Raw genomic sequence first — 19,054 nt, forward strand, 5'->3', positions numbered from 1 at the left:
GAAATGAATGATTGCTTTAGAGAAAAACTAGTCAGAAAAAGTAGCTCTCTGGTGCGCCTTGACCTTAATATTTCACATGGAAGAGTCTAATCAAAATAATTTTGCTGTTGATTAACAGGTTGAAGGTTTGTTTTCTCATATTAGTTTTGACTGCAGAATCCTCTTTTTATAGTTTTTTTTCCTTCTTTTAATTTTCAAGTATACTTCAGGTAAATATCTTCAATTCAACCCAAAATACATGGCACTCTATATTTTTAGTTTTTTTCCCCCCGCAAATTTATTTTAATCCTGAAACTTCACAACACTAACAAAATATCAACATCAAATATGCAGAAGCACAAAAAGCCATCTGGCTTTGGCAAGAGATTACTCTGATCAGCATGTCATCTGTGCATTTCACAGGCTGGATATATAAAACCTCTAAGATAACTGATATTTTGGGATGTTTATCTACAAGGTTAAATGATACTAGGAATGCTGTCGGTGCTTTGCTACAGGAAATGTAACTGTTCTGTGCTGCTCTTGGGGTCCAGGTTAGTTATATAAATGATGGGTGTTTGCCTGTTACCACTGCAATCAGGCATCATGAAATTTGTGATCTTGGCTCTGTTCATTGCTGGCGGTAAGATGAACATTTGTCTCCTTCAAACTCTAAAAAAAGTTCTACAATTCTCTTATACTTTGGTTCCTAAGCAGGAATATCTTTCTCGTTTATCACATGTATATGCATTGCAGCTTATGAACCCGAGCAGACATATAATTTATCATTGTGTGTGCATGTGTGTTTTCTTGAAACAGCCTACGGTTGTGGGCAGCCCACCTATAAACCACTCGCCTCAAGGGTTGTGGGTGGAACTGATGTTAAACCAAACAGCTGGCCATGGCAGGTATTGTGAATATTGCACTGGAAAAAATAATAACAATTATTATTATGATTTTTTTAAAAGTTTGTAGTATATATTGCACAAGAAAATGACTTGCAAATTGAAAAGGTCATTCTACTTACAAATTGTTTAATTTAATGTCTTACTTGCTCTTTTTCACAGCTAATTGTGAAAATTACAAGCATTTTCTGTGTGAAAACTCTTTCTACACCATTTTTTTCTTGCAACAAAGAAATATGTAATGATAATTCTGAAATCATTAAGAAAGTATTACTAAATGCACTAAAAGGAGTTTCACTTCAACACTCTCTACCTTCTCAATTTCAGGTGTCTCTCCAGTACCAGAGCGGCTCCAGCTTTTACCACACTTGTGGTGGCACCCTGATCGATAAGCAGTGGGTTTTGACTGCCGCTCACTGCATTGGGTAAGATCAGAATAATCAAAAGAATGCAATGAATGTTTCCGAGAGATGATCTACATTATGAGGTGGACTCAAACTATATCTTAAACTTCTGTCAAGCAGCAGCCGCACTTACAGAGTCTACCTGGGTAAGCACAATCTGCCTCTCAGCAGCGAATCCGGCTCTCTCGCCATCTCTCCTGCCAGGATTATAGTGCATGAGAACTGGGATTCCTACAATATCCGGTTGGTCCTTATCTCATTTTAATGTAGGGGACAAAAAGACTAATCTGAGAGTGTGTTATTGATATATTTGTGTGTTTTCCAGCAATGACATTGCGCTGATCAAGTTGGCAAGTCCAGTGACTTTCACTGACAAGATTTCACCTGCTTGCCTGCCTAATTCCGGCAGCACTCTGCCTCACAACTTCTCTTGTTACGTCACTGGCTGGGGACGCCTCTGGAGTAGGTGCCTTTCCATGTCTGTATACTTTTTTTAAGCAACAAAATTTTTTTCTTAAAGTGGTCCCTTTTGACTTTTTCTCTCAGCCAACGGCCCCATTGCTGATATCCTGCAGCAGGCTATGCTCCCTGTTGTGGACTACAATACCTGCACTAAGTCAGACTGGTGGGGCAACCTTGTAACCAACCTCATGGTGTGCGCTGGTGGAGACGGAGTGGTGTCCAGCTGCAATGTGGGTTTGATGCAAAATTTTTATTTATGTGTTTGTATTTTGATATTCCATTATTAATAACCAGTGTGAGTGAAAATGTACACTAATGATGTTACCTCACTTGTACAGGGTGATTCTGGTGGCCCTCTGAACTGCCAGAGAAGTGACGGCACCTGGGATGTTCACGGTATTGTGAGTTTTGGCTCCAGCTTGGGCTGCAACTACCCCAAGAAGCCCTCCGTCTTCACCCGTGTCTCTGGCTACATTTCCTGGATCAACAATGTGAGTATACTTTATAAATCTGTTGGTATTGTTCTGAACACATAGGCTATAATCTTTTCACATATCCTGTTTCAGATATATTTAAAGAAGCCTCTTCTTTTTCAGGTGATGACCTCTTATTAAAGTGTGAGAGTTGTGGTTACCCTCAAAATCATCATCATCAACAACAACAAAATAAATGTGGAATCAATAAACAAATTTATTCAACTACTATTGTCTGCTCTCGGCCTGAAAGTATTATTTTTTCCACTTTTTTGTCGCTGTGTTTGTATTACCATTTGCATGATTACTCCCAATAAAAATTTATTTTAGATAGGCCTAGTTATTTTATGCTAGGAGCTAAATGTGCTAGAGTTGTAGCTTATTGTAGTCCAGATAGTAAAGTTTGTAGACAAACTTTACTATCACTTCAAACACTTCAAATATATTGTGTTTAAAACTGCCCTTAAAAAATTATAGTTAAAAAAATATGGTTAGTGTAGCAAAGCTGTAATTTGTGGTTACCACAGTTTAAGCTTGTTTTTTGTTTTATTTGTGGTAAATTTAAGGGGTGTTACTTCGCACCACCAAAATACTGACTTTCAGACGACAAGAAATATACTGAACGACATTCCTCTCGAAAAAAGTCTATTCAAATATTTTTAATAGAACGAGATCAAATAATAAGTGCTGAAACCTCCTATTTAAAATATAGAACACGAATTATTTTATTTATTTTGACAACGCGCCGCGAGCCCAGGTTTCCAAGGGTGAAGATTGACATGTATTCACCCAGACAGAACGGAGTGCACGCGGGGTTGAAGGCGGTGCTTCGAGTTACTTGACGTTACCATGACACTTGTACACAATCTATTTAGACAGCAAGTAACATGCCTATGAGCAGCCGGGTTGTACACAGTTCAGACAGATGAAAACTCATACTGGTGAGTTGTCAAGAAAATCATCGCAATCTAAAAATGCTGGTACCTTTTATATTTCTTGCAATTAATCGAGGTTTCAAAAAAGACACGAATATGGAGACATGACTGCCAATTAAGGTTTCTACATTCAGCGCTATATTATTTACCAGATTACAATTTGTATTTCGTCAGCAGGCTGAAATGAGGGGTTACCTCAAAACTTTAAACTGGGTATTTAAACTCCAGCCTAAAAGCACAACTATAGGAAGACACAAAGACTCTGACCTCTGTCTACAGGTATTAAGCCTTTTTTCTTCCCAATGTGTCCAGTCATTATGTCAGTTAATAATTAAACTTTTCGTTTTTCATTATGATGAGATGATGATCTTACACTGAGTAGCCTATGACCTATGACTCCTACTAGACATGTCACTAGAGAGGACATTCACACAAGTGTTTCACACATTCATTTGTGTTTCTCATCTCATCTGTTCAGAATAGTGGGGTTGATGAATGTCATGCCACTATCGACTGGTGTGAAGCAGACAGCTGCTATGTTATCCATGACTTAAACTCTGCCCACGGGACCTACGTCAATGACTGCCGGATACACAACGCCACTGTGCGTCTTTCTCCAGGAGACAAGCTTCACTTTGGCTATGGAGGATCATCATATGAGCTCTGCATTGACAGCGAGAAATCAGTAAAAATTATATTTGAACAGAAAAATTATATTGTGTTCATTTGTTTATAATATTTTCAGTAGTATTTTTTATTGACTTAATTTCAAGTTCAAAGACACAGAAAATATGGTAATTAATTGTCAATAATGAGACAATGTAAATAAAAAAGTTTATCAGAACTTTATGCAAAATATACAGAAAATTTTGTCTCCAAACAGCTTCCTCTTCTGGCTGCCCAGTCTCCCGTACCCCAGGCCTGGGTACGAGCTCGGACCCCTTCTGTTTCACCCCACCCTCCCACCAGACCTCGCCCCATGAGTGCCGGGTCCAAACGGGGGCCAAATGCAGCTGATCGCAAAACCCAATCTACCAGACCTGGTAAAGACTTTTCAGCACACAATTTTTTTGTCAGTCAAAATGGAATATTACCACATTATTCTCTTTTTTTATTATCCCAAGTAGAAATAAAAACGGTCAAAATAAACCATGAAAAAAAAGCAGGATTTGAAAAGTTTATTAGATTTATTAGACTTCCAAAACCAGGGTTATTATCTTTAACTAAAACATTTAAAATAATTTTGTTCATGGAAATGAAATGAAACAAAGCAAAATATAAATATTAGATAAAAAACATGCAAAAAACCCCCGAAAATTTGAAATGTTGTCTTGTAAATTGAACATTTTTAGGATTGAAACACTATTAACAGACATTAAATACAAACTAAAACTAAAACTGAAACCAAAACTATATAAACCTAGATTTTAATATTAAAAAATACATTAAATTAATTGAAAAAATATTAATAATAGCTATAACAGTACAAATGATTGCTATTTCTAAAACAATACTGTACCAAACTGATGGGAAAGTGAATCATATATAATAATGTAATATAATGTCATTAATTTTAGATTATTTTTGTGAATTTTAATATTTTGCAGGAAGCTGGAGTGGTAACACAGAGAAAGCATGTTATCTTAGAAATAGCACTCAACTTAACAATTCTCAAAACATTCACATCTTGCCAATGGAGGAGGTGAGTTCAACATCTTGCTAAAAACACCCTATTCTCCTTTTCATGCTATTGTTATGCCATCTCGTAAAGCTAAAAGGCTTGAACAGAACACTGATAACTGTGTTCTTTCGCAGGAGGAGAGGATGCATCGGCTAGGAGATGGACACGTTCGTGTGTCTGTGTGCTTTGAGGATGAGTCCCAAAGGAATGATGATGCGATCATGGCCCTGAAGGAGGAAGTGTCAGCTCTCAGGCTCCAGCTGTCTCAGAAGAAACAGGGTGATCCGGATGTCACACACAGACTTCGCTGCCTGGAGAGTGACATCAAAGAGAAGAAAGATCAGATACAACAGCTAAAGGACCAGGTGTGCTATTACAGTCTCCTTTGTTACGTTACAATTTACATTATTTACAGTTCTGTGATTGTGATGGAGCATCAAGTCCTACCAGGGTCTTCCTTATCTTGAAGGGGTGTATGAAGGGACCTTTTGCAACCAAGTGCTAGATTAAATGTCATACACAAATACAAAAGCAGCATGTCTGATTTTGTGATACAACCCAAATAAACTGCACCTTTTCTTACCATATGAGTGTTTTTTTTTATTTTTACAACAGGGATCATATTGCAGCACAGTATAAAGAATGTGGAATGGGGAAAAATGCAAAGTATAGAGACATATTTTTACAAAGTTGATGGAAGGGTAGTGATTAGTTTCATTATTTATTTTGCTGAAGATGTTTCTTCTCTCTTGAAAATCCATCACAAATCTTTCACATGCTAATTATTAATACAATAACTACTTTGTCTCTTTAATGGATGTAGATGCTGAAACTTCAGAGATGTTCTGGAGAGATGCTCGGACAGGCTGTGACAGAAAGAGATCAGAAGATCAGCAATCTTTTAGAACAGATGGATAAACTGAGGAAAGAAAAGAATTCATCTGCAGGTATGAGGATGATAATATATGGGTGACATATATATAATTATATATATATATATATATATATATATATATATATATATATATATATATATAATATATATATATATAGAGAGAGAGAGAGAGAGAGAGAGAGAGAGAGAGAGAGAGAGAGAGAGAGAGAGAGCGGTTATTCACATTACTGCAATGTTGAAAAATGTAAAATTAAATTGACATTACTCTGTGATGTAATATGATACCATTATATATACATTTGTATGTATAAAAGTACAAGATTAAGCATATATAGTATTATTATTTTTATATTTCTTTTAATATACAGTTTGAGTGTGTAAGATTTTCTTCAAGACATTTATAACATAATATAATATTTAGCTTTAATCCTGAAAAAAGTAATGGCTAAAAGTAATGGAGTAATGGCTGCTGAAAATTCAGTTTCACCATCCAGGAATAAATTACATTTTACAATATACAGATGCTGGTCATATAATTAGAATCTCATCAAAAAGTTTATTTAACTAATTCCATTCAAAAAGTGAAACTTGTATATTATATTCATTCATTACACACAGACTGATATATTTCAAATGTTTATTTCATTAGATTTTGATGATTATAACTGACAACTAAGGAAAATCCCAAATTCAGTATCTCAAAAAATTTAACTTAAGACCAATACATAGAAAGGATTTTTAGAAATCTTGGCCAACTGAAAAGTATGAACATGAAAAGTATGAGCATGTACAGCACTCAATACTTAGTTCAGGCTCCTTTTGTCTGAATTACCGCAGCAATGCGGCATGGCATGGAGTCAATCAGTCTGTGGCACTGCTCAGGTGTTATGAGAGCCCAGGTTGCTCTGATAGTGGCCTTCAGCTCTTCTGCATTTGGTCCACTCAGCAGCAGTCCAGTCTTTTTGCCTTGAGAAAAATTAGTCAAATTAAACTGTCTGTTGTTCAGGAGTGGCTTGACACAAGGAATGCGACAACTGAAACCCATGTCTTCCATACGTCTGTGCGTAGTGGTTCTTGAAGCACTGACTCCAGCTGCAGTCCACTCTTTGTGAATCTCCCCCACATTTTTGAATGGGCTTTGTTTCACAATCCTCTCCAGGGTGCGGTTATCCCTATTGCTTGTACACTTTTTTCTACCAAATCTTTTCCTTGCCATTTCCGACCATTTAAAGATCTTTGCAGGTGTTTTGAGTTAATTACCTGATTATAGTGTCACCTGTATTACAATTGAAAATAGTTATTAAATCGAAATAACATTACACAATATTACTGTGTTACTGTATTTATTATCAAATAAATGCAGCCTTGGTGAGTTCTTTCAAAAATAGTAAAAAAACTTCCCTCCTCCAAACTTTTGATCATTTTTATAATATTAAGATTAATTGTTATATTGTTGTATAGTGGAATTACCACAATTTCTTTATTTAGCGTTGGTTGGCAGTTTGAAGAAAGATGTATCTGCTCGAGAGAAACAAGCTCTTCAACTAGCAGCTGAGGTGGACAAGCTCAGACAAGACGTCAGACACAAAGATGCCAAGCTCACAAGCATGATGGACAAGGTTCCAGCATCCCTTTCTCTTTCTACAGCCGTTGAGCTCTGAAAATGTTTTAATGATGCTGTTTTAAAATGCTTTATTAATAGAAGATAACTATTCATTTTGTTTGGTGTTGCTTTAGAAGCTGAAAGACACCCAGAAGCATCAACATGAGCTACTTGCCAGAGAAAGTGAAGTAGAATCGCTCAAGAAAGTGAGTATGCTTTGTTTCGCTCCCAATGATCTTGATCTCAACATGACTTAATAAACATACAGCCTCTTAGACACCATGACCTAGGTGGGATTTGAATCCACAACCCCCAGCTCCACAGGCTGATGCCTTATCCATTAGGCCACTGGACTAGGCTAATATAGCTTATGAAATCTGGTGTCATGTGTCTGTTCTTCATGTATGATGTGTGCTGCAGGAACAGGCTTCACTGCTGACAGATATAGACAGACTGAAGCAGCTTCTTCAGCAGATGCAGCAGAGAGAACAGAGAGTTCAGGAAGAACTCAAACTCAAAGAGTCAAGGGTGAGTGAGCTCAATACAGCAACGACAGCTTGGCAAGAATGACTACTCTGGTATCTATTACGCTAACGTATCTGAAATTTCGTCAAAGTTTGACAGTTTCCGTGACTGGATTGTCAAGGCTGTGCATGTTTCTGACAAAGAATCAGACCAAAAGGTAAGAAAACATTTTAAGCCAATTGGAAGCCAAGTTTTTGAGGATTGTTTTGCAAAAAAGGTTTCAACGTGTTTACAGTATAGGTGATGGAAATGTTAATTATGAATACATTATTAAAAATGTCCAAAAAAATATTTTTCATTTTACTTTAGACATAAATATTGTGTAGTGGGAAAAACAAATTTGGAAGCACATTTTAAGCGCCTCTATGTGCCGACTGAGCCTTGTATCTCCCAAGATTTTTTTCTCTTCTACTGTCGCCTGAAGATATTTAATATTCAGTAATATTATTGATTTAATGGCACTGACACTATCAGATGAGAACTAAATTTTAACATAAATTGAGCTAGATAATGACACTAGCTTTGCAAAATCAACTGAATTAAATCAGCACTGAACTGACTTGAGCTGAATAATGACACTGTCATCTACTGTAGCGCTGCTTTACAGCTTAATTTACATTTATTTCTTGATTGAAGAATTTTAAAAATGAGCTGCTATTTTCATGTTTGATTAATTTTTTTAAATTATTCGTTTTATTAATGTGAAGCTGCTTTGAACATCTGTGTTGTTACATGAATGTGAACTCGAGAATCAGATATAGTTAAGTGGACCACATTTATGATATCTTTGTGGTGCTTTTTTATAGCTTGCCTGCCTCATTCCATATTCTGTCATTATATTGAAAAGAGTTGGCAGGATATTCAAAGATTCGCTGGTTTGGACAGACAAGCTGGTGAGAAATCTGTGCCAAAATGTCTTTGTTGGATGAACTTTTTTTATATTTGTTTTTATTTTGCAGGTGTTGGACTGTTTAACTGAGCTAATGGAACAGATGGCGATGTACAAAACCAAAGTGCATGACTTTGAAATGAAACTCAAAGAGGAAGCTCACACACAGAGGGAAATGTTGGATGAGACCCAGCAATTTAGAGCCAGATTGCAAGAATGTCAGGTATTAGTAGGTGGAAACATTGATTATGCCAAATAATGTTGTACGTTTTTGTGTTTCAGCATTGCACAGCATGTTGATAGCTATATAATATCTCTTTCCATTTGTATATAGAGACAAATACAAGATGCATGTGTTGCAGACAAAGTTCTGAGGGAAATATCTGGGCTGCAGGACATGAATTTGAGTCCTGCGCTAAGCTGGATTCAGGAGCATTCCCTTTCTATACTGAACGTCCTGTACAGAGTACTGCAGAATGCTGCTGAGAGATTACAGACAGCAGGGGTTGATGTGTCATTGAAGACTGGAGGTAAGAAATAGAAAGTTTAGAGAGATTTAGGAGAACTGGGTTTGACAAGAATAGAAGTGATATTGAATAGTAGTGATATTGTGATATTCAGTATTACAGGATTACAAATTAATTAGAAAAAAAGTGGTTGTTTGTTGTTATTATTTGTTTTGTCTAGGAATGTCAGGTGCCTTACAGATTTTGTGCCAGAACCACATGGACGTCCAATCCGAGCTAAGGAAACTAAAGGTATTACAGCCAAGTATTTCTAAATCAGTTAAAGAATCAGAAAGTGATCCTAAAGAAACATGTCTTTCTTTCCTGCACTGAAGTCAGAGATGGAGAAGGTTCAGGAGACAGAGATTCAGAGGAGAGATCTTCAAAGCAGGCTGGAGTTGATGCAAAAGCAGTTTGAGATGGAGAAACTTCAGGTGCTGTTGTCTTTCCAAAAACACCAAGTCAAATTAAACTCATTTCATTTAATCTCGGAGGCATAGACCTCTTGAGGGATGGTCTCAATTAGATTGTCATTTAGCCTTTTCAGTTTTTATAATTATAGATAAAACTCATCCCAGTTCCAATGGAAATTTGTATATTAATGAAAGTATTTCAGAGAACTGGCTCCAAGCTGATGGACTAGATTCATTTCATGAATTGAGCTCACTATAAAATTCTAAAGTTTCACTGAAGTTTCACCTGAACGTCGACCTGTTATTGATTCAGGCAGCAGAGGGACAGAAAGAGATGAAAAACACACTAATGCGACAGCTGGAAGAGGTTATGGCTGATCTACAGTCAGTGAGACAAACTGAGGTGAGGTAAAATTGAAAACTGAACTAAAATTGAATTTATCCTCTTAAATGAAATACAGCTGACCTCGACTCACAACACATGCTCCATATCTATATTTGATCTGGTTTCTAAGGCCCTATTTATACGAGTGTGTTTTTGTTTTAAAAAGAAAACGATCCTCGTCTACACTACACAACCAAAAATGCATGTCACACCATTCATGCAGGCACAACTATAAATATGTATAGGTAGATTCCTATTATTTAGATGGCGGATGTGTCTATATGCTTAGGGTACAACAACGAGCTTGATTTTATTGTTTACATGGTCATCAGGGATACGCAGGGAGAATGTTGGTAGCAATGCCCTCGTTTTCAAAAGTCTACATTTTGGTCCGTTTACACTGAAATGCAACACCAGAGTTTTCAAACTAAAACGGGGTCTGCAGCATTTTCAAAAGTCTCCATTTTCGAGGGTCGAAAATGCCGGAGTAGTGTAAACGACAGGCGTGACCATAGCAAAAGTTATTTTTTAAAACTAAAACACACTAGTGTAAACAGGGCCTAAGGTCCTAGTTGCCAAGTTTAGTATATTGGTTATTTGCTTCTATCCTTTTGACATATTAGAAAGTCAATTTCTGCCATGTATGAAAAAACAAATGTTTGGTGAATCATAATAATGACAAAATAAGTTGACAAAGACATAGTCATAATTATGACATAAAAGTCACATTTTATATAATAACTATGACTTTTAAAGACAATTATCTCATATTTTTGACTTTATTTAAGATTAATTTTTAATGAGCCAAAAAGGATACACGTCACACCTCTGTTTATCAATTTGCACTGGCTTCCAATAGCTGCTCGCATAAAATTCAAGGCATTGATGTTTGCCTACAAAACTACCACTGGCTCTGCACCCATTTACCTAAATTTGTTTCTTCAGACTTATGTGCCCTCTAGAAGCTTGCGTTCTGCAAGTGAACGTCGCTTGATTGTGCCATCCCAAAGAAGCACAAAGTCACTTTTACGGACTTTTAAATTAAATGTTCCCTCCTGGTGGAATGAACTCCCAAACTCAATCTGAGCAGCTGAGTCCTTAGCCATCTTCAAGAATCGGCTTAAAACCCATCTCTTCCATCTTTATTTGACCCTCTAACTTTAACACTCACTATTCTAATTCTATTCTTTAAAAAAATCTAACTACCTTTCTAATCTTTTTGTATTCTTTTCATTTATTATGCAATTGTATATGTATGTGTGTGTGTATGTGTAAAGACCTCTAACTAGCTTGCTTTATTCTTTTCTTTTTTTCTTTTTTTCTTTTGTATTCTATGTTTTCTTTTTATTTATTATATTATTTAAAATCCCATGCTACGTGTACTGTGTTAACCTAACTGAGACTTGTTATAGCACTTATATATCATTGCTCTTTTTGTTGTTTTTGATTGCTTCCACTGTCTTCATCTGTAAGTTGCTTTGGATAAAAGTGTCAGCTAAATGAATAAATCTAAATGTAAATGTAAGACATAACAATGAGATAAAAGTAATAAAAGTCCTAAAAAGTTAAATTATGAGAAAAAATTGCCTTTTTGTTATAATTATGTTTTTCATAAGCCAGGGTTTTCATCTCAGAATAATGATTTACCAAAGCTTGATGTTTGTGGAAACGGGTATCCATAGGACCACACAATGTAAGTTGTTCAACTCCATGCCTGTCACTTTACTGCCTTCCAAGAGTGCCTTGCGCGGGGAGATCGAGACACGCGAGGCTGAGTGGCAAACCAAGATGGAAGAAGCCAAGATACAAGAGGCAGAGCTGAAAGAAATGCTGCGTGAATTACATCTCAAAGAGGAGGAGAGGAGCGAGAAGATGAAGCAGTCTGAGGAAAGAGAGGCCCAGGCCCTGCAGAGAGGAGCTGAAGAGGAGAGAAAGAAACACAGGGTTGAGGTAGAAGAGTACAGGGAGCAGGTGCGACAACATGCATACACCATTGTTGCCATGGAGACACGAATACACGATGCTCAGCAGATTGAGGAAAGATGGAAAGAGATGGAGGAGGAGAGAGACTCACTGAAGGAACATCTCAAAGGTGAGCACAGCCTCTCATCAACATTTTAAAACAAAGAAACATTATGATTCAAAATGAATATGAAGTATTAACTTATACAAGAAATATAAGAAATTAGCTTATGTAGAAACCAGTTTTACCTTTTTTTAATATCCTGCAGTTTCATATGTTACCTGTTGAGGACAGCTTCTCAACAGCCTTAGGTTCCTTATTAAAACTAATCTGTGCAAGAGATTTTATGTGTCCTACATATGTGTTCCGTGTTCATTATCATGTTTACCCTTGTTGTACCTGTCCCACAGAGGCACTCGGTAGGCTGGAGGGCTTTGAAAGCAACAGCACATCTTACACATCAGAAAAACAACAGGATTTGGATCAAACCATAACATCCCTCCGGTATAATAACGCTCTCATGAATACCAACACTGCATTACCCATCTTACGAAATCTATGTTGTATATTTTTATGGTAAATATTTCTCCTGTTTAGCCAGTAGGCCTGCTTCGCAAACCAGTTGCAACAGCTCTGGGCGTATATAAGATTGTAGCTTAAGGATTTATATATTGCATAAATTACTTTGTAAACCAATTCCCTTACTCTGTCATTACACTCTCTGTGAGAAGGATGATATCCATACACTGTGCTCTTGTTAATGAATAATGCACGAGGTTCATTATTTATTCATGCATTATTTATGAAACTCTTGCTTAATAACTAATTACACAGTCCATGTCTCCCTCTTTAAATCATCTCATAGATCAGGCACTGTTAAATAGTAGCTGCAAATATGTCTCTTTTTCTACTTCCTTGTATTTTTACTATACTATTAGTCAAACTGCTAAAATCTCCTAAATTATATTGATAACCACAGACAATGTACATGCTTTTTTATTTATTATTTATTTAGTGATATTTTTTTTCATTAAAAATGATCAGGAGTGTTTATGAATTTCTTATTATTTTCATTAAATGAGCTACACCATACTCGAACCGAATCTACTGTATTCAGAATAAGAATGTTTTTAATCGGTCCTGCAGGGCGTCTCTAGTCTCATCCCAACAGGAAGTGGTCAGTCAGAGTGAGATCATCAATGCCCTAAGTCGTGACCTGGCCCAAGCTCATGCTCGGCTCTCTGATATGACAGGTGCTGCACACACTACACTATACAAGACCAGTATGTTGTCGTTTTTGTGTTTCTAAGCATGTCTCTCTGTGTAGGAGAACTTAGCGAACAGCAGAAGTTAGAGTTGGAAAGTCATAAGGCTTTGGTGGTTGACCAGAAGATTCAGCTGAGCATGCTCACACAGAAGCTAACCATGATGTCACAACTAGTGCAACAGAAAGATGAAGAGACAAAGAAACTGGGAGAAAAACTGAGGTATGAGCAAAAATGACACAGTACAATGGCCTCACAGAAATCAGACATAAACTGATGCATTAAATCATTTTTGTTAGAAAAACTGAAGAGGATTTGAAAAGTAAAGCAGCAGCGTACAGAGAGATGGAGAACATAAGCTTTGTTCCACATCAAACCTCAAGAAACACTAAAGTGAGTTTGCCACCAACCTGGACAATCATTTATTTAAATAATTTATCACTTTTGACATATAGAGGATTTAGATTTTCTATTCGTTTCTGAATAGAAAGCTTATAACAGGATATTGAAACTTATTCATTGAATGAGTTCCACTGAGGCACAAAATATGCCTAATATTAGCTTTTTGGAAATTTCTGTTCATCAGAGGATTCTGAAAATAATATTTACCAACACAACGGTTTTCAATATAAATCATAAGAAACATTTCTTGAGCACCAAACTCAGCATATCTGAATGATTTCTGAAGGGACATGTGACTAAAGACTGGAGTAATGATGCTGAAAACGGAGCTTTGCCATCACAGGAAAGAAATCTGGTTTAAAATATACAGTATTAAAACAGAAAACAGTTCTTGTAAAACATAAAAATGCAGCACTGGTAAGAGGCTTCTTTCAAAAAACATACATAAAAAGTCTTACCGAACACAAACTGTACATTCATAAGACAAAATGGGCAACAAAGAGAGCAAGGAGTCACACAAGCACACACACACTCATAGATCGCAAACGGACACTTTGCTAACTGATATATGGATGTTGTTTTCTCAGGATGTGGCAGTCATGACAGCTCCTAATGATGTCATCAATCAGGGGTCAAAACACAAAGGTCATCGCCGTGAGGAAGCGATTCTTCAGCAGCAGGAAGGTTTGCGTGACATGAGAGAGCGAATCAGAGCTCTTGAACTGAAGTGGCCTAGTAGTGAGTCTTCTAATCTCTTGTAACTAATGATCAAACCTTTGAATCTGGCAATCCTTATCTGATCTAATTCAGGCCAACATTAACCTACATTATCACTTTTCTTCTGTACGGTTTACAGAGCGTCTGTCCCAGCAGGGGGAGCAAGAGAGACAGGGTCAGAAGAAGACTCAGAGACTTCAGAGATCTGCAGCTCCGAGAGGACCCATCAGTTCTGTGGTATTCGCTTTAAACATTCAGATTTACGTATTGAACAAGAATATTTTATTGCCAAATTAGAGTAAACATATCAGTCAACACTTTATGACAGCAAAGGAAAAAATATTCTCTATATCTTTTATGAAACCATATGGAAAATCACTGAAATAACTATATGAAATAAGTAAAGTGAAATAAAAAAGCACTGAAAAAAGACATTTAAAAGTTTGTTATACAGTTTAACGACTTATTTATTTGTTTGTTTGTTTAGTTTCTGAAATGTCACAAATGATTAAAATCATGATGAAAATTATCAAATTTGGGCATACTTAAAGACAATCGAAATGTATGTATTTAATATTTTGATAATAAAATTATAAAATTTCTTAATATTATGATTTCAGTTTTACTAGTAACATTGCGCTCTCAAAATCAGTTTTCAAGGTGAAGAATCTGGTCCGTTCAGACCAAAATTGTATGATACAGGGACATCTTAAAAAAAGGGTCATCTGACTCAAATTTCTAGTTTCAAGTTATCATCATCAAACTGGAAGAATGCTAAAAAATAATATATTGGAGATTGTGCACCATTTTAGGTTACTTATCAAATAAGCAAATTTGAGACTGTGAACCATTTTAAAATAAAAGTCAAATGTTCTTGTTTCCATTGAAGCTCAAGATGCTCATTGAATCGCTCGCAAATGTTGAAGAACACTATCATCTGTTTCATACACGTATAAATATTTAAATGCTCTCAGATTTTGTATGTGTATATTCCTGTGAAGTGTGTCATACATGCGCTTATCTGATTCACACAGAGTGGTTTTGCGTTCCCTGAAGCTCTGACGGAGGCAGCACGAGAGCGCACAGCCAGACTGGACATGTCTGATGCTCTGGAGCTCAGTGAGAGAGCAGTGAGTGCAGAACGCATTCAAACTAAATTGTGTGAAACCTGCATCTGTGGCCCTGAGATTGTGCTCTATTTTGAGTTTGCTTTAGTGAATCATTAATGAATCATTATTTTTGGTCTTTGGTTTAGTACCTGGAGCTAGCACGCGTGCTGCATGAGGCTCTGGAGCTCAGCGACGGTGAGCTGTCAGGCTGTGCTAGTTTAAAGCACCTACCTCCCGACGAGAGACAGCACCTAGTCTCTATGAGACAAACAGACCTGGAGTTTTTGAGAACCCGCCTTGATCTACAGAACAGACAAAGCCAACAACAAGAACTACAGCTGCAGGAGAACCAGAGAGAGATACACACACTCAGGTGCAAAAAAAAAAAAGAGCGCACACTCATGACAATTTTATATTAAGATATTAAGAAAAGACACTATAAACTCCCTCTCTTCCTTTAGAGTATTTCATGTCCCAAAAAATAATATAACACAATGCATATTTAATATACATTTGTATATACATTTTAATAGTTGTATAATGTATTATGTTAAATTAACAATAACATAACCTAAAATGATGCATATTATGATGATGCGATAATTATTTTTAGTGTTTGATTTAAAAAACAATGCATGTTATTACATTAGATTATTTTATATTTATTGTACATTCAATACATTTTTAGAGTTTGTAATGTAAAAACAATAATATGGCATACAATAATTATTTTATATTGTAATATGAATAAGATATTAAGAAAAACAACTATGAACTCCCTCTCTTCCTGTACAAAAAAACTAAGATAAAAACAAATAATTTATATCATATCATATCTCATATCTCATATCTCATATATCATATCATACCATATCATATCTCATATCTCATATCTCCTATATCATATCATATCATATCATATCATATCATATCATATCATATCATATCATATCATATCATATTGATGATGATGACTACCTGACAACTATCTTTCAGAGAGAGCCAGGTGCTGGGGTTCCAGACGCAGGCTGAGCTTGAGAGAGTGAAGGCAGAACAGGAGACTCAGAGACAAGAGACAGAACAGCTTCGGCAGGCTCTACAGGAGAGCATCAACCAGCTGCAGAGAAAGCAGCAGGAACGCAGTGTTACCAACAGAAATAATAGGGTATCACACATACAAGCTCACATAGAAAGTGAGAAAGTGAGAAAGTCTGACTGACAGCAACTTTGTGACAGAGAGAGTAAAAAACACAAAATCTAAAAGTTGCACTTTCCCTGAACAAACTTGCATGCGGCCTGCAATTCTGACTTGTCCCTTAGATGGTAAAAACAAACATTCGGGAAAATACATTGCCAGTTACGAAGTCTATAGAATCATGATGCTTTTACACACAAATGAACTGATTTCTTTGCCTATTTACATTTTTAACATTTGTGACATACTGTCTCCTGTCTCTCTATAGAGAGCTATCTTCATGGGGTTCATAGTGCCATCTATAATAAACACTTTCTCTACAGAGCCTTAGTACGGAGAGAATGGACAGAAAGAGTGGAAGAGTGGGCCATCACAACTGTATACCAAATGAAAGCTACGAAAAGGTACGTGGCAGTGGCAACAGTGGATGGGTTTTGAATCAGTGCCCTGATGCAAGAGCGTGTGTGTTTGATCTCCAGAACATATGTAAGGTCTAAAGCCATGCTGTCTGTCACAGGCTGCCTGGGGTTTTACAGAGAAACTCCAGACTGCGCAATTAATAGATTTTTCAGCAGCACTACCCAATTTGTTCTTTCCTGAGCTAATAATCTCACTGCTATAAATGAAGCATGAATCTGTTCCTGTTCGTTTGATGTCAGACCTATTAAAAAAACTGCGCAGACAAAATACAAGACTGCATCTTTTTAATACTTTCATCTGCCACAATAATGTTATGGATTTGAATTATCTCCATTTGGGGGCTTTTCTTAGCAAATATTCATTACAAAATTTTGATGTCATGCATAATTAATTTTATTGAAATGAGCCCTATTGACAGCCCTATTTTTAACTGTGTGTGTGTGTTCGTAGACCCCAGCAGTGAAGAAATGGACCTCACAGAAGAGACTGAGAAAGAGAGAGAGTGATCTGGATAATCTAAAGAAAGAAATGGGGCAGAAACAGCAGATCTGTTCAATGGTCTCTGATTTGGCCAAACCTTCCGAGAGCTCCCAACACCCTCTGCTCACTGAGGCCCACTGACATCAACACAAATGAAGAGCATGCTGAATTATGTTGTAATAATAATAATAATAATAATAATAATAAATGTTATAATAATGCTTAATTGTCATTTCATTTCTTTTCATCATATCATATAAATCTATCTATCTGGCACTTAGAGGCTTTCACATATATGGAGGCTTATATATATATATATATATATATATATATATATATATATATATATATATATATATATATATATATATATAAACATGTCTAAAATGTAAGTTACTCAATATTTGTTATATGTTGTATAGCCTTAATACAAACACATATCTAATGGACAGCCATAAAAACCAAGCAGTATGTCCTAAGCTAGTCTGCACCCACTTCCGGATTCCAGTGTAACAAACCTAAGTTTCATTAAAGCTACAATTATTCATATCAAGCCTGAAAACTTTCCATGGGAATTAACGGGAATTCATGGGTATAAACTGGAAATTTGCACAATTGCAGGAACTGGGGACTTAAATGTAGTTGAGAAAAAAAATCTTGCAACATACTCTTAGTTTAAAGGTTTATGGAGAGTATTACATTATGAAAAAGACAAAGATCCAAGAGATAAATTAGTAATGAAGGTTGGATGATCTAGTGCACACACTAAAATAGATTATATATTAAAAGAAATTTCCTTAATCAGGGAATTAATAGGTTGTTAGCAAAAAGGAAATTAAGCGTGAAGGACACCTGATACCCTAATGAGGGGTGCTTAACAACAGTATTGCTGCTGAAGAGTGTGATTATAAAACTTCTAACTTAGTTGATTTTTGTTTTATTTTTGCATTAACTGCTTTGTATTGTAATCAATAAAATAAGAGATTTTTTCGTTACTATTGCCTCCCGTGAAACTTTACTTTTAACTACAAACCGAGCCTTAAACAAGATCAACCACACGGGAGAACTTCTAAGAGACTCCTGAAGGATTTCAACTTGCAGGCGGCTGAGTGCTTTATAGTTTAGGCTAGATTTAAATATACCTTAATAATCATAGGGTTAAAGGTGTAAGATAAAATGACCCACCGACTAACAGAATATTAGAATCAGATCATCAGCAAAATACCAGTGGCCCCACGTAATATTTGAAATGTTCCTCATCTTCCTCATCAGTGCTGATCACTATATGAAGCGGGTGGATGAATTCCAGCTAGCATCTGCTCCATTCAGATTTCTGGCATCAATCCAGCCCATTAGAAGATCAAGAGGGGAAAATCAGTTCAATTATTGAAAGAGGGTCCAATTCTTTGTGCTTTGCTACCCAAACTGTCTCCTTCTATTAGAGACTG

At 36.3% G+C, this 19,054-nt stretch overlaps 2 protein-coding genes across 3 annotated transcripts; both read left to right on the forward strand.

Moving 5' to 3' along the window:
• The first annotated feature begins 543 nt into the window (after positions 1-543).
• On the forward strand, positions 544-2,452 carry ela2 (elastase 2). The gene is made up of 8 exons (XM_052564143.1): positions 544-622; positions 799-887; positions 1,212-1,309; positions 1,409-1,531; positions 1,614-1,750; positions 1,835-1,980; positions 2,089-2,241; positions 2,347-2,452. The coding sequence occupies exons 1-8, from the start codon at positions 547-549 to the stop codon at positions 2,362-2,364; spliced, it is 840 nt and encodes a 279-aa protein (XP_052420103.1). The 5' UTR covers positions 544-546; the 3' UTR covers positions 2,365-2,452.
• Positions 2,453-3,035: 583 nt separating this feature from the next.
• fhad1 (forkhead-associated (FHA) phosphopeptide binding domain 1) lies at positions 3,036-17,827 on the forward strand. 2 transcript variants are annotated; one of them, XM_052562508.1, is made up of 28 exons: positions 3,036-3,164; positions 3,333-3,437; positions 3,637-3,843; positions 4,042-4,201; positions 4,766-4,860; positions 4,974-5,204; positions 5,663-5,786; positions 7,223-7,353; positions 7,472-7,543; positions 7,758-7,865; positions 7,954-8,019; positions 8,822-8,974; positions 9,086-9,281; positions 9,439-9,509; positions 9,593-9,691; positions 9,984-10,073; positions 11,793-12,147; positions 12,429-12,522; positions 13,165-13,271; positions 13,346-13,505; positions 13,583-13,676; positions 14,273-14,423; positions 14,542-14,639; positions 15,437-15,532; positions 15,658-15,884; positions 16,508-16,676; positions 17,030-17,110; positions 17,577-17,827. In XM_052562508.1, exons 2-28 carry the CDS (start codon positions 3,342-3,344, stop codon positions 17,745-17,747), a joined length of 3,702 nt encoding a protein of 1,233 aa, XP_052418468.1. In that variant the 5' UTR covers positions 3,036-3,164; positions 3,333-3,341; the 3' UTR covers positions 17,748-17,827. The 2 variants fall into 2 exon arrangements, with proteins under 2 accessions (XP_052418468.1, XP_052418469.1); XM_052562509.1 differs by lacking the exons at positions 3,036-3,164; positions 3,333-3,437 and having other exon boundaries at positions 3,823-3,952.
• Positions 17,828-19,054: the final 1,227 nt, after the last annotated feature.

The sequence above is a fragment of the Carassius gibelio genome, chromosome B8 (genome assembly GCF_023724105.1).
Source record: "Carassius gibelio isolate Cgi1373 ecotype wild population from Czech Republic chromosome B8, carGib1.2-hapl.c, whole genome shotgun sequence".
In the NCBI taxonomy this organism is placed as follows: domain Eukaryota; kingdom Metazoa; phylum Chordata; class Actinopteri; order Cypriniformes; family Cyprinidae; genus Carassius; species Carassius gibelio.